The sequence below is a fragment of the Xenopus laevis genome, chromosome 9_10S (assembly GCF_017654675.1).
Source record: "Xenopus laevis strain J_2021 chromosome 9_10S, Xenopus_laevis_v10.1, whole genome shotgun sequence".
In the NCBI taxonomy this organism is placed as follows: domain Eukaryota; kingdom Metazoa; phylum Chordata; class Amphibia; order Anura; family Pipidae; genus Xenopus; species Xenopus laevis.
In genome coordinates this window covers 2,292,800-2,306,747 of record NC_054388.1, presented here as the reverse complement: position 1 = coordinate 2,306,747, position 13,948 = coordinate 2,292,800, and the positions used below count along the sequence as shown (strand labels likewise).

Here is a 13,948-nt window from a genome sequence, read left to right as displayed (position 1 = left end):
GGATCACAGCCTGACAGTTTTTGGCCGGCAGTTACCCTTTAGCTTTTGGCACAGCTGCATCCGGTCACATGACCTGCACCCAGCACCCTCACCAACCACTTCCCTTTTCCCCGGGTGCATAACAAGCACCTGCACCCTTAAAGACACAGACGCGACTTTTTAAAAATAAAAAAAACAAACACAATTTTATTATTGACAACTAAAAATCTCGCCACCGCGCAGCCAACACTATCGACACTTTATTTACATTGGCGATTAAAAAGTAGAAAGAGAACAGGCGAATCTCGCCAGATCCTCTCGCACGACGCAAGTAGCACCATTTTGATTCCTGGCAGCGCTCGAACACCCATGCGGATGCCAGGCTATAGCTGGTTGAGGAAAAGGCAAAGCTAAAGCTATAAAAATATAAATAGACCGTTGAAGGGGATCTAGAGCTTATTATATACACAGTATAAAACCAGGAGGGTCGTTAGACGGATGGGAATTGACATTAAATACATTTTAAAACAAATATATCAACTTTAAAGGGGACAGATTAAGAGAGAGCCCAGAGCATGCCAGCGGGAGGCGGGACTATACGTGGAAGTGAGGTAGTCGGTGCAGGAGCGGTGTGACAGTTTAAAGGGTAAGTTAATATAACCAAGTGTTGCTCTTTGCCCATAAGAACCCCTTACAGAATTCACATCAAAACATAAATAGAAAATTTCTGAGGACTTTGGCACAAATTAGGAAGTGAAATGCTTTTTGCTTGCAGATTTTGGGAAGATTCTTCTCCTATAGAGAACTTCATAGGGAAGTGAAAGGGGATGTAGAGAATCACGTGGGTAAAACACTTTTGAGGTAGGGTGTCCCATCCATGAACCATAAAGTATGTACAGAATGAGAGTTGCATTAATAGATGGAGGTGGGAGATGCCATGTTGCTTGCTGTGTAGAGTGCAAGCATTAGAACAATACTTTAGACCCGCCTACTTTGTGAAATGTAACAGAGAAGAACACAAAGATATGTATACGACACCCCCCATACCAATAGGAAACTCCCGTGGATATCCCGACCCGTTCAGATTTCATTAGTACTAGTGTTCCACGGAGACAGAGGCCCAGAATGTTGATGCGGATGGAGGCAAAGCCGTAACCATAACGTGCTTGCAGTTGGTCTTCCGCAGGAAATTCTTCTCGCTCGAGTCAGCGGAAAATATGAAGTGGAACAGAACCGAAACGTTTCATGAGTAAGTCGGTTCTTTCCAGCACGTTAGGAGGCTCCGCCCACTTGAGGCAGAAACAGCGCATTCCACAACAAAAAATATTGATCTTCTGTATAAAAGTTTGAGATGTTAAAAAAATACTTCGGTATAAAAAAAAGTGTCCGACGCTGATGAAATAAATAAAGGTCCTTTCGGAGGCGTCAGTTGGCCGTGACCCGAGATTTTAACCAATCGAGTCCTGCCGGTAACCTGGAGAAAGAGAGGGAGAAGCAATATTTACTATTAATGTGAGCAAACGGCACCTCCTCCTGAATTGCACCTGGAGAGCCAAGACCCTGTAGACCCAAGACCTTACAGACCCAAGAGCCTGCAGACCCAAGACCCTGCAGACCCAAGACCCTGCAGACCCAAGAGCCTGCAGACCCAAGAGCCTGCAGACCCAAGACCTTACAGACCCAAGACCTTACAGACCCAAGACCTTACAGACCCAAGACCTTACAGACCCAAGAGCCTGCAGACCCAAGAGCCTGCAGACCCAAGAGCCTGCATACCCAAGAGCCTGCAGACCCAAGGCCCTATAGACCCAAGACCCTATAGACCCAAGAGCCTGTAGACGACCTTATAGACCCAAGGCCAAAGAGCCTGTAGACCCAAGAGCCTGTAGACCCAAGAGCCTATAGACCCAAGAGCCTATAGACCCAAGAGCCTATAGACCCAAGAGCCTATAGACCCAAGAGCCTGCAGACCCAAGGCCCTATAGACCCAAGAGCCTGTAGACGACCTTATAGACCCAAGGCCAAAGAGCCTGTAGACCCAAGAGCCTGTAGACCCAAGAGCCTGTAGACCCAAGAGCCTGTAGACCCAAGAGCCTGTAGACCCAAGAGCCTGTAGACTGATAAATGTTTGATGGGACTCACCCTTCTCCTGTAAGGGCACAGCAGCCCTGGATATGCCAAGCTCGATCTCGGATGGCGCCAAGTGCCAGGGAAGAGGAGATTTCGGACGCCGTCATGGAGTCCTTTACATCTTGTTTGTTGGCGAATATCAATATTGCTGCGTCTTTTAGTTCCTGCGGCACAAACATATACAGGTTGGGGGTGAGGAAGACTTGCCATGGAAGAAGGTTATCGTGGGCAGCATCAGACAAGAAGTAGCGCTCACCTCATGCGCCAGCATCCTGTACAACTCCTCCCGGGTCTCGGGCAGTCGCTCACGATCAGTGCTGTCTATCACCAATATGACAAACTGAAAGAAATAAAGAAGGGGAGTCAAGAGTCAGAACCCCCAATTCTGCACCCACATTGCACTGGCTGTTCCCAATAGTGGCAGGATGAAGAGCGTTGTCGGGTCACGCGGTGGATTCGCTGCTGGCGATTTATTTTGCAAAACAGCCAACGGGGGCTGCGCCTCTAAACACAGAAATAGGACTGTGACTAGGGATGGGCGAATTTTTTCGGCTCGTTTCGCTGGAAAAATGATGCCCATAGACTTGTATGGCGGCATGCGTCAAAAAAAAAAAAAAAAGACGTGCGTCCAAACAATTTCGCCACACGTCAAAATTTTTTTTGACGCCCATAGACTTTAATGGGCGTCTGCGACATTTCGCCGGCGGCGAATTTTTGGCGAAACGGGTCAAGTTCGCCCATCCCTAACTGTGACCATTACAAGGCAGGGGGGGGGGGTAGTTTTGGAAATACTCCTTCCTTTTTAAAGAGGTATTTGCACATGTGATCTTTATTGAAAGCAGTATCAATCCTGTTCTTTGCTCTGCACTGGGGGTTCTAACTTTAACACCAGGCACAATCCATGCATCTGAATCCAGACTTCTGCTACATTGGTCAGAGTCAGAACCAGCAGTGCAAATACACTTTTTGGAAACTTTTCCTTAAATTTGAGTTTATGTTAAACGCCCCCCCCATTCTTCTCACCTCAGTATTGGAGTAGTAACTGTTCCAAGTGGCCCTGAGGGTCTCCTGCCCCCCGATATCCCACATGAGGAAGTGGGTGTTCCTGGAAATGATCTCCTCCACGTTACTTCCAATGGTCGGGGCCGTATGCACAACTTCATTCATGAGGCTGCAGGGGAGATTCACATTCACTCACGGCCAATCACAGCCTGGCACCCCACTTCCCCCCATAACAATGAACCCCCCCATAACAATGAACCCCCCATAACAATGAACCCCCCATAACAAAGCCCATTCTCAGCAGAGCCAACAAACGACATTCATAACCCCACTGACCTATTTATCACACTCTCATGTACTAAAACAAACAATGCCTTTGTCTTTTTAAAAGCCCCCCCCATTCTGCCGCTTCCCAGACCATCTGTCGGAGTGGGGGGGGGGTCGGGAATACTCACAATTGATAAAGGATAGTGGTCTTCCCAGCATTGTCCAGTCCCACAATGATAACCTTGTGCTCTGGAAAGTAAAAGAAGAGGGAGTCAGAACTGGAGCGATGGCACCAACAGCAGCAGCGGCGCAGCACAAGGCAATAAAGAGGAAATACAATGTGTGAATGGGAACCGCACTGCTTGCAATCAGTTTTAAAGTGGTAAATATCAACGGAACCCAACAGTGGCTGCAGCTGCACCGTCTAGTGCTAAATCCCCTCTATAAGGTCTTTAGCCAACTGAGCTTACACTCTAATGCAGGGTTTTATGTATAGGAATGGAGAAAAACTTGAAGTAGGGGTTCACTGGTCATGTATCTCCCCAATTAACCTTCATCTCCAACTTCAGTCCAACTGGACTGAGCCCTGGATCTTAGGGTGCTACCCCCCCAACAGTCACATATAGCCACACCCCTGAACCCCAGGATGCAGACAGTGATACTCTAACATATATATTAGATAGATAGATATATAGATATATTAAAGACCAATTGGAAATAATATCAATCATTATGATGATTGAGCATTTTGCCCAGCAGTTTGGAAGTTCAGTAGCGACCTGGTTGCCAAGGCCCAATTTACCCTAGCAACCAGGCAGTGATTCAAACAAGGAAGTAGAAGCTTAAATAGAAGAAGGGCTAAAACTCAATGAATACCTGGTCGGTATAAACTGCACTTAAAGGGCTTGTTCAACTTTAAATGAACTGTTAATATGATGTAGAGAGGGATATTCTGAGACAATTTGTAATTGGTTTTAATTTTTTATTATTTGTGGTTTTTGACTTATTTAGCTTTTTATTCAGCAGCTCTCCAGTTTGCAATTTCACAAATCTGGTTGCTAAGGTCCAAATTCCCCTAGCAACCATGCACTGATGTGAATAAGAGACTGGAATATGAATAGGAGAGGCCTGAATAGAAACATAAGTAATGAAAAGTAACAATAACAATAAATGTGTAGCTTTAAAGAGCACTTGCTTTTCAGATGGGGTCAGTGACCCCCATTTGAACGATGGAAAGAGTAAGAAGAAAAAGGCAAACGATGAAAGAACTATAAAATATTAATAACGAAGACCAATTGAAAAGTTGGCCTTTCTATAACATACTAAAACGTTAACTCAAAGATGAACCACCCCTTTAATGTAACCGAAATTAAAGGAAAAGGCGACGACCCTAATGACAAGTAGGAAGAACAACACAAGTTGTTGCCTCGGAGACTCCGGGTTTGCTGACCCCCATTTGAAGAGACAGAAGAGTAAGGCAAATAAAATAATGAAAAACGATTTTAAAAAAGACCAACTGAAAAGATGCAAAGAATATGACATCCAACGACTACAATGGAGCACAGCAGAGGTGTATCTGTATAACTAGGCAATAATAATAATAATAATAATAATAATAATAATGGCCCAGCCAGATTCAGGGGCGCAAGAACTCCGGCACGTTCCCTATGGGTGAGCCTGTTGCACCCCAGTATTCGCACTACACCCTCTAATAGTGTTGCAATTGGTCATTGCTCAGAGCAGTCACAATGCAGCCCCCCCCCCCCAATCTTAAAGGAGCCCCCGGAATTATTTAGGATTCCACATGGCAAGTCCCCAAACAAGTCCGGTTCATGGGCTGCAGTTTAACTACAACTCCCAGCAGCCTGAGCTACAGAGTTTACTGGATCCAGAAAGAACTTCTCTCTGAGGCGCCTGTGGGTTTCAATAGATGTGGGAATAAAGGAATGTGAAATATGTCCATAAAGAGTCCGACCCCCAGTACTGAGGAGACTCAGTCCCACCCAGCAGTGCAGAACAAAAGCCCCTGCGGCAGCAGCAGCAACAACATGGAACGGAGTAGCCTCTCCCAGGAGCCCAGGAGCAGCAGGGAACGAGGGAAGGGCCGGCACTTGGGATTGGGGAAATGGGCAGCTGGGGGGAGAGGGGGGGGGGCAGCAGTCCAAGAAAAGGAGATGGGGGGGGGGACACTAGGAAAGGAAAACGGGGAGGGAAAGTGGACTAACACCCCTCCTCACCCACTACAACTCCCAGCAGACCCTGCAACTCCCAGCAACCCCTTGTGCAACTCCCAGCAGCCCATAATGCCCTTCTGCAACTCCCAGCAGCCCCTAATGCCCTTCTGCAACTCCCAGCAGCCCCCGATCCTCTTCTGCAACTCCCAGCAGCCCCCGATCCCCTTCTGCAACTCCCAGCAGCCCCGATCCCCTTCTGCAACTCCCAGCAGCCCCCGATCCCCTTCTGTAACTCCCAGAAGCCCCTGCTCCCCTCCTGCAACTCCAAGCAGCCCCTGAACACCTTCTGCAACTCCCAGCAGCCCCTGATCCCTTCTTGCAACTCCCAGCACCCTTCTTGCAACTCCCAGGAGGGTGCAGGGTGTCCCCAGAAGCTGCTGCTCAGTAACAATCAGACACACCCGGAGAGGTAAATGAGCAGCAGATAAAGGAGAGAGAGGGAGAGACTCACCCTGGTTGCCGAAAATGCTCATGATCCTCGTGAAAAGGTTCCCCATGGCCGATCCAACTCGGGCGCCGGCGAAATAACACGAAATAAATCCACACAGATCGCCGCTACGTTGCGCTTATACGAAGCCCAGGTTCTTGCTAAGCCATTTAACTTGCCCGTGACGTCACGCCGACCCCGCCCACAAGTTTTCTGCCGGGAGTTCCGGAGGGGTAGTCCCCCTGACGTCATTAGCTCGGTGTAGTACAGGGACAGAGCCACGCCTATCCTGCAGACGTCACGAGGCCGGCCTAATCGCGCAGGCGTTTCCGCCCAGTAGCGTCGGTTTTACCTCAGAATCGATCGCTTTTCTAATAACAACAACAATGAGGCTTGGGAAGCCCTGAATCTGTCACGTTTCCACATTAATACAATTGAGAATAATAAACACTTAACCTAGTCTCAACGTTTTGGCGGCCCATAATGAAACATGATACTTAAAAGAGAATGTGAGGGAAGGCGCCATTTTGTGTGGGAACCTGTAAGAACAACAACGTCACTATTCCTGAGCTTTGTGTAGTCTTGCCTGAATGAATGGCAATGAATGAAATACAGTTGCCACCTTTTTAGAAAAAAATACCGGCCTTCCTATATTCTTGCCTTTCTTTTCTATTAATAACATTTTATTAATGCCCCTGAGGAAGCCGCGCAAACGGCGAAACGCGTCGGGCTTTTGGCATAGGTGGACGGTGGGCGATTAGCTCCCACTTGCTCCCTACGTAGCTAGGTAGGAAAAATTGGCCTGGGGAACTTGTGGAAGGGAGGATTCTGGGATTGCGACTGGCATCCATTACTCTAAACTGCTTGCAACTAGCACACTGTCAATTGAGACAGTTGGATTTGTGCTTTGCACCGTTCTACCTATAGCCTGGTTTTAATTTGTTTTTAGGGACACTTTTCCCAGACTTCATTACTGACACCATGGAGTCTTGTTGTTTTTACTCAGCACGTTGGTGGTGTGTGTTATGGTTTTAATATATTTATTAAAAGTTATGTTTTAGCCAGTCACTTTTGTTAAGAGTGTCTGAACTGGTTAGCTTTCAGTCAACAGGGCTTTTAGGCTTCTTTGTCTGGCCCAGCGGACTGTACTTCAATTGGAAATGCTATTAATAACATTGGCATCAATTTTACAGGCCTAACCATAAACAATCCTACTTTGAGATGCATTTGCTCCTTGTGTAATTGTGAGGTAACTGCTGTGATAGTAAAACAACACACACATATTTACTTACTGCTTTGTGTCTGCAAATAGCAACTTAAAATGGTGGTGTCAATTGCCTGACAGAAGTCTGTCTTGTGTGGAAACAACAGGCCTGTATTGGAATCTAGCGGTGCCCGAAACGCACACCTGGACTGGGAGTCAAAACAGGCCCCGGCATTTCACTTTCCAGAGGCCCAAACAGCCCCAATAAATAGTGAGTGTCTTTGGCATCTTACAGCAGCCCTTCTGCCATTTGCCTGAACCCGCGGCCAGTCCGGGCCTGCACTGACCCTGAAGGAGCCAAATCCACCATTAAAATCAGTTCAATCAGCCAGCAGACTGGTATAATGTTGCCTACGTTGAGGTTTCCAGAGCCACACTACGTGGGAAGATAATTTAAATGGGATCTTCACATCGGTCGGCCCCAGAATAACTTCCACACAAAGAAATATAGGATTTCTGGACATAATCTGCAAATGGCCAAGTCCGACATCAGACACGTGGCAAGTAAGTATCACTAGCTGGGCCTTTGTTGTGCAGTATTTTACTAAATGATATTAAACGACACAACACTGGAAAAACTGGATCCAATCAACAATTCAATCAGGCGGTACTCCGGATAAATTAGAAGAGGTTTATTGCAACAAGAGGGTTAACAACATCGCCTTATGATTAATTATCCCATGATTAAGGGAGCCTTTTTTTCCGAAAGGCGATACTGTTAGCCCTCTTGTTGCAATAAACCTCTTCTAATTGATCCGGAGTGCCGCCTATTTTAACTGCTGATTGGATCTATACTACAGTGGGGATGCTGGTGGCTGTACACACAGAACTTCATGGAGCTGAGTCTAGAGCGGTCAAATCTCTATTTACTGGAAAAACTGGCACTAAATCCTGAACCCTAGACAGGCAACCCAGTTAACCACCTATACCAAAGGTCTCAACCAACAGACACATACAATAAAGTTTATAGTATAGTATTATTACAGAAGAATAAAGTCATCTCCAACCCTTTTCCTCTAAACGGCTTGTGATACACAAGCTTGACTGATTTCTGATTTAACCATTTTTTTACACTGATTTTTTTGACAAATGATTCATTTTAGGAAGTTGTGGCCCACTTTGTACCATGACTTGACAATCAAAGCAATGACACAGGGGGAAATAGCCAACTTCTTGACACCAGGGGCGGCAAAACTGCCCCAAAAGGGTTCAGCAAAAGGCTTGAAACTACCATGTGCTACATTGCCTTTATGGACTTTTATAGCACTTAGGAATGGTGCAATTGTTCCTGTATTCAGTAAGTGTGACCAAGAACAAGAACATGTTTCTGATCTGATGTTCCTGTGTTTCTCTCTCTCTCTCTCTTTACATTGTAGTTTGACACAGTTTGGAGACTCCTCATGACTTTGATCAATGCTGGAACGCTGGCTTGTGTGAAAGCCTGGGAAGTGGATTTTTGAATGACAATACCAGTGCACATCTCCTGGAATAACTGCCAGCTACCATTTGTCACTCTTGTCAGGTAATAAACTTGTAAGGAATACCAAAGGAACTGACAGTGGTCGCAGTCGCTAATGGCCACTCTCTTGTGCTTAGAAAAAAAATCTACAAATTCCACTGCCTTCCATTAGCTAGCAACCACCAAGCCGGCAAATAGAATCACAAGTACAATGTAATAAACAAAAGCGTTGACTTAGTTCTGTTTGCTAGTGAAAGGCTGCAGTTAAACATTGCCAGTCCTGCTGGTTGGACATCAGATTTCCTATAATAGAAACCTACGTAAAGGTGTATTGTTGTAGATTCTCCATCTTTTCAATGCACATTACAGTGATTTAGGTCCAAACTCTTTTTACACTCCAACTAAAATATCTACACATCACAAAAGTCATTTCAAGTCTCAGACGTTCTTCTATACTGAATGTTTAGCTTTATTTTCAGTAATTTGACCCAAACAACAAAATCCTCTTCCCAACCTGCATACGATGGTGGATGCATAATAATAGAGAGCAGAGCCTGTAGCCACTGGAAGCTGCAGGGTTTAGAGCGCCCTGCAGGGATTCCGACTACAGTATGCAGGATGCACATTCTAATCTGATTGTCCCTGTTGGGGCTTGAATGGGGCTCATGCTGGTTTCATTCATTTATGGGTGGGCACCAAAATGTTGCTTTGTGGCCCAGTTATGCCCCTCTACAAAATGAGACATTCTGAAACATTTTAGGCAATGGAAGATGTTTGGTATATGGCAGAAAGTAGAAATCACCAAACTGGAGTTGTTTTACTCCCATTATCCTCAATCAGCCATTGAGCCTGATAAGCTAATTGCACTTAGGGAAAGAATGCAACTTTATTTGCACTTTCTTAAGCATACCCCCTAGCCATTTTTTTATATTGGGATTAATTTTTAACCCAGACTCTACAAGTAACAGGTCATTTGCATGCATGAGTAAAGCTCCCCATAGACGCAAAGATTTTTCTTGCCAAACAACCGATTTTACCGAAGTCCAACCAATCCTTCAAAATTATCGTGAAGTTAGTGGAATTCAAACAACCATACATCTTACGATTTTTCTGCCGACATCGGTCAGGAAATTGATCGGCCAGGTTAAAAAATCTTTATCGGTCCCAGTGCAATGTATCTATGTTTGCAGGGCCAAGCAGGCAGCTCCCCTTTGTTTTCCTGGCAAATTGGTCTTTTTAGTTGATGGACAATTCGTTCGATCGTTCCGAGATAATCGTGGTCTTACAATGACGATCGGAACTTTTAAAAATCTCAACATCTATGGTCAGCTTTAGTCAGGAGACGTCCATAACTGCTACAACTGCCTGGACTCAGTTTTTATTATTTTATTCTAGTAGAATGGCAAAATGCACAACCTGGAAGGAATAAATTGTATTTTATTATGCATCTAGAACATATAACGTATGTAAACATTATATAAATAATTTTGGCGCTCTGCTCTAAACGTGACACCTTGTTTCGAGGTGTCACTATTTTTTGGAATAAAATAATTTTTCATTCCCCGGTATGTGATTCGGTATAGATGGGATTCTAGACCCACAGGAAGTTTTGTTCAGTCTTCTATACTTAAGCACACAATACAGACAATAGCGAGCAGTGTGACAAACACAACGGCACAATACACATTCATGCGGAATGCTGATTTGGTATTGCTCAATATCCATATTGTTCCTTCCTAATTCTGGACTTCTGTCAAAAAGGAGAGGAATCAGATGTATAATGGCCTTTATTGGAAGGAGAGAAAGGGTTGCTATGCTTACTGTCTGTGAGTACTTGTATGTAAATGTATCAGTCTTTTATAGAAGAGAAGTTGCAATTAATGATGCTTAATGGTTTTTATTTCATAAATCTTTTTCTTACTTTCTTCCTGCAGTGGGCAAAACATACCATAAATAAATGTAAGCATAACAAATTGGGGAGCATCGTACCTGCTTAACGCTGCCGCTTTGTGATGCTGGGGTCCTAGAATAAAACTTGACCTCACTCCAAAAATAAACAAGCAGGTTAATAGGGTAAGAGTTAACTGACTCCATTGGGGATATGCACTCAGGAGTGCTCTGAAAAAGCTACATGATAATAAGCATTATTGATCCCCAGTTATTGCTTTGGGCCCCATGGGGGAACAGGAGGAAGCTCTCTGCTGAATCCCTAAAGTTGGCCATACTTCACAGGAAACAATTGTGAGAAACTTAGTAAACACAAAGCACTTCAAATCAGTGCAGAGCTGGTAGAGATTTCTTTAAAAAAACAGGAAGAAATCATATTTTGGAATTTTTTTTTTTGTTTTAGAAAACCAGCATGATGACCTAACAGTATTTTATGTAACGACACAGAAGTTCCTGTGTATGACTCATTTCTAGAAATTCCTTTATTTATATTTATGCTTCCTCTTTCATAATCCACAGTGACAGCACATCATTTTTGTGTTTCTTTTTACCTCTAACTGTTCTGGTTTATTATAACAGGTATGTAAAATATTAAAAAAAAAAAAAATCCACCTGTCAGCTGGCCGAGGATTCTGGGAGTTGTGATTCAGCAAATGAAGGTCTGGAGGGCTTGAACCTGTTAATCTTTGAGCTCAGTTTATATTTAAAGGGCAAATAACCTGCACACAGAAATCTAGGACTGCAATGAATCATTAACAGGCTTTTCGGTAGTCAGAAGCTGTAGAAGGGGCATGGAAACCCAGTATAGTAACGAATCACCCAGAACACCATGCACGTCACATGCTGCCTATGTTGACTTGTTGAAACCAGAAACCCAAAAACGCTTTGTGCCTTATGAAGGTCAGAGGCCAAATGCTGTTGTAATATTACATCATGTAGGGTTTAATGTACGGCATGTGACTGAATGGATTGCAAACTACATACAATCATCACAATTGTTTCTGTTGTGTTCTGCAAGTTGGTTCCTGGCTGGAAAGGTCGACGGTAGGATGATACTTCCACCTTCCTTTGAAAGAAAAAGAAAATAAAAGACGGCATATCACATAGTAAAAGCTGGTTATGCCTGTTTTACACAACACATGTAACATTTTGTAAAAACACTTATAATACACAAGGGACATGAATCATCTATAAAATGTACACACATAGGAAAGGTGAGGTCATATACTTTGCTGTGATGTCACAAACTGTAAACCTTGTTGTAAACGATGAGGATTTTAAAAGAGTTCCATAAGGTCTGCGGGTCTGCTTGGTGAAGGTGCATTAAATTAAAAAATGTAATTGAAAAATTAAGTGTTTTTATTTTTAGCACTTAGTTACATTAGTCCTATATGGGAAAAATAATTAAAAGCACAATTGCCTTTCAACGGCCATGACATAGATTTACTGCATCTACCCTGGGGATTTATTCCCTTGATACCTGCAACTGAATTAGAATGTAGAATTGTCAGGCTTGTCCCCCCCTACTGAACATGGTATTGTCTGTTTGCCACTAAATAAATGTACTTTGTGTATATCCATAAAACGGACTAACGTATGACCAAAATTTCACTACATTTTTAGTAAGGCTTATTATGCTGTACACCTTTATCTAGCTTCCCTTTTAAAAAAAAAAAAGCTCTGTTATCGAGAATGCTGGAGACCTGGCATTTTCCAGATAATCAACCTTCTAAAAATAATGTAAACATGAAATAAACCCAATAGGATTGTTTTACCACCAACATGGATTTTCGTTAGGATCAGTATAAAAAAATAAAGTGTCTGCTAAAAATGTGGCAGATGTTCTTCCCATGTTTCAAAGCTTTCTGGTTAACTGGCGTCTGGGTAAAGGATCCCATACCTGATGGTTCTTCACTTAAATTCACTTCCATATAAATAGAATATCATCAATGTACTGTAGGTACCAAACCTTCAAACACAACTCCGCACAAGCCAGCTTCAGAATAGACTGAAGGGGCAAAAGATTCCACTATAAGGATCCTGCACCTCAGGAGGTAGTGCACCCAGTCAGGCCCGGACTGGCAATCTGTGGAGTTAAAAGTGCATATTATGGATAGAATAGATATACAGCATTCTCCTTGGTACTCCTAGTTATCTTGACTTTTTTTTATTGCTATACCAAAAGTAAAAGTACTAGAAGCACACATTCTCCAGAATCCAAATAACAAAAGTGTTGAGAAACATTTGGAAAACCCCCAAGGCTTTATAAGAAAGCCCCTGCCTTTCCTACTAGAGGTATCTTAGGTCTCCGTTTCATTGCTCGCAGCTGCTCGTGGAGACGTTAAACCCGTTCTGAGAATTCACTTGTGCCAAGGTCGTCATAACAGAATGTGCTCTTTCCTAGACATGTCTACTTTCTGTTTGGGTAAGGAGTCAACCAATTACATACACCCACAAAACGCTAATAGGCACATCTTATTGTTGTTTTATAGGTTTATTAAGAGATTGGAAATGTTAATGCCCTATGAATGGACTAACCACATCCGAGATGTGTCCATACTTAACACACAAGTACTGCTTCTCAGAAGCCATCATCATTCCAGTGATGAGACTGAACAAGATGGGAACAACTGTCCTCAGGTTTGGATTTATGGTTTTCAATTTTACAAGTAAAACTGGCCATATATATCAGAACGATGTGATTATTAGGCCCTTGGCTCAAAAGAAAGGATCAAGTTAAGACCCCCCTAAGTGATAGCCTGAGCAATTCTAGATTCCAATTGATCTAATTGCTACAAAGCTTAAGCTATGGATCGTTAGTAGAGTTATTACCCCATTGGCACTGGCACAGAGACCAAAAAGTGTATCGGCATAGGGACAGAGGTCGAACTTGGTAGCCCCATAAAATAGAATGAGTCTTATTTCTTCATGTATAGGGTTGCCACATTTTCTGGAAAAAAATACTGCCCTTCCTATATATTTATCTTTTTTCCCTCATAATAACATTGGGATCAACCATCATTTTTACCGGCCAAGCCAGTAAAATACAGGCCAGGTGGCAACCCTATCCAGGTATTAGGAGTACATAAAAGGTAGGGATCCCTGGTATCTGTGTGTTGGGAGGTGTGAGACAGGGAATCCATGATATCTGTGTGTGATGGATAAGGGGTTCTCTAGTATATTTTTATTGTGAGATGATGCTATATAGGTATCCCTGGTACCTGTATATATGAAAGTGA

General features: G+C 43.6%; 1 protein-coding gene across 1 annotated transcript; it reads right to left on the bottom strand.

Annotated features, from left to right (window-relative positions):
• Positions 1-156: 156 nt before the first annotated feature.
• On the bottom strand, positions 157-6,236 carry arl5c.S (ADP ribosylation factor like GTPase 5C S homeolog). The gene is made up of 6 exons (XM_018238003.2): positions 6,064-6,236; positions 3,567-3,627; positions 3,133-3,280; positions 2,366-2,449; positions 2,122-2,273; positions 157-1,453 (listed from the first exon to the last, which is right to left on the bottom strand). Exons 1-6 carry the CDS (start codon positions 6,107-6,109, stop codon positions 1,405-1,407), a joined length of 540 nt encoding a protein of 179 aa, XP_018093492.1. The 5' UTR covers positions 6,110-6,236; the 3' UTR covers positions 157-1,404.
• Positions 6,237-13,948: the final 7,712 nt, after the last annotated feature.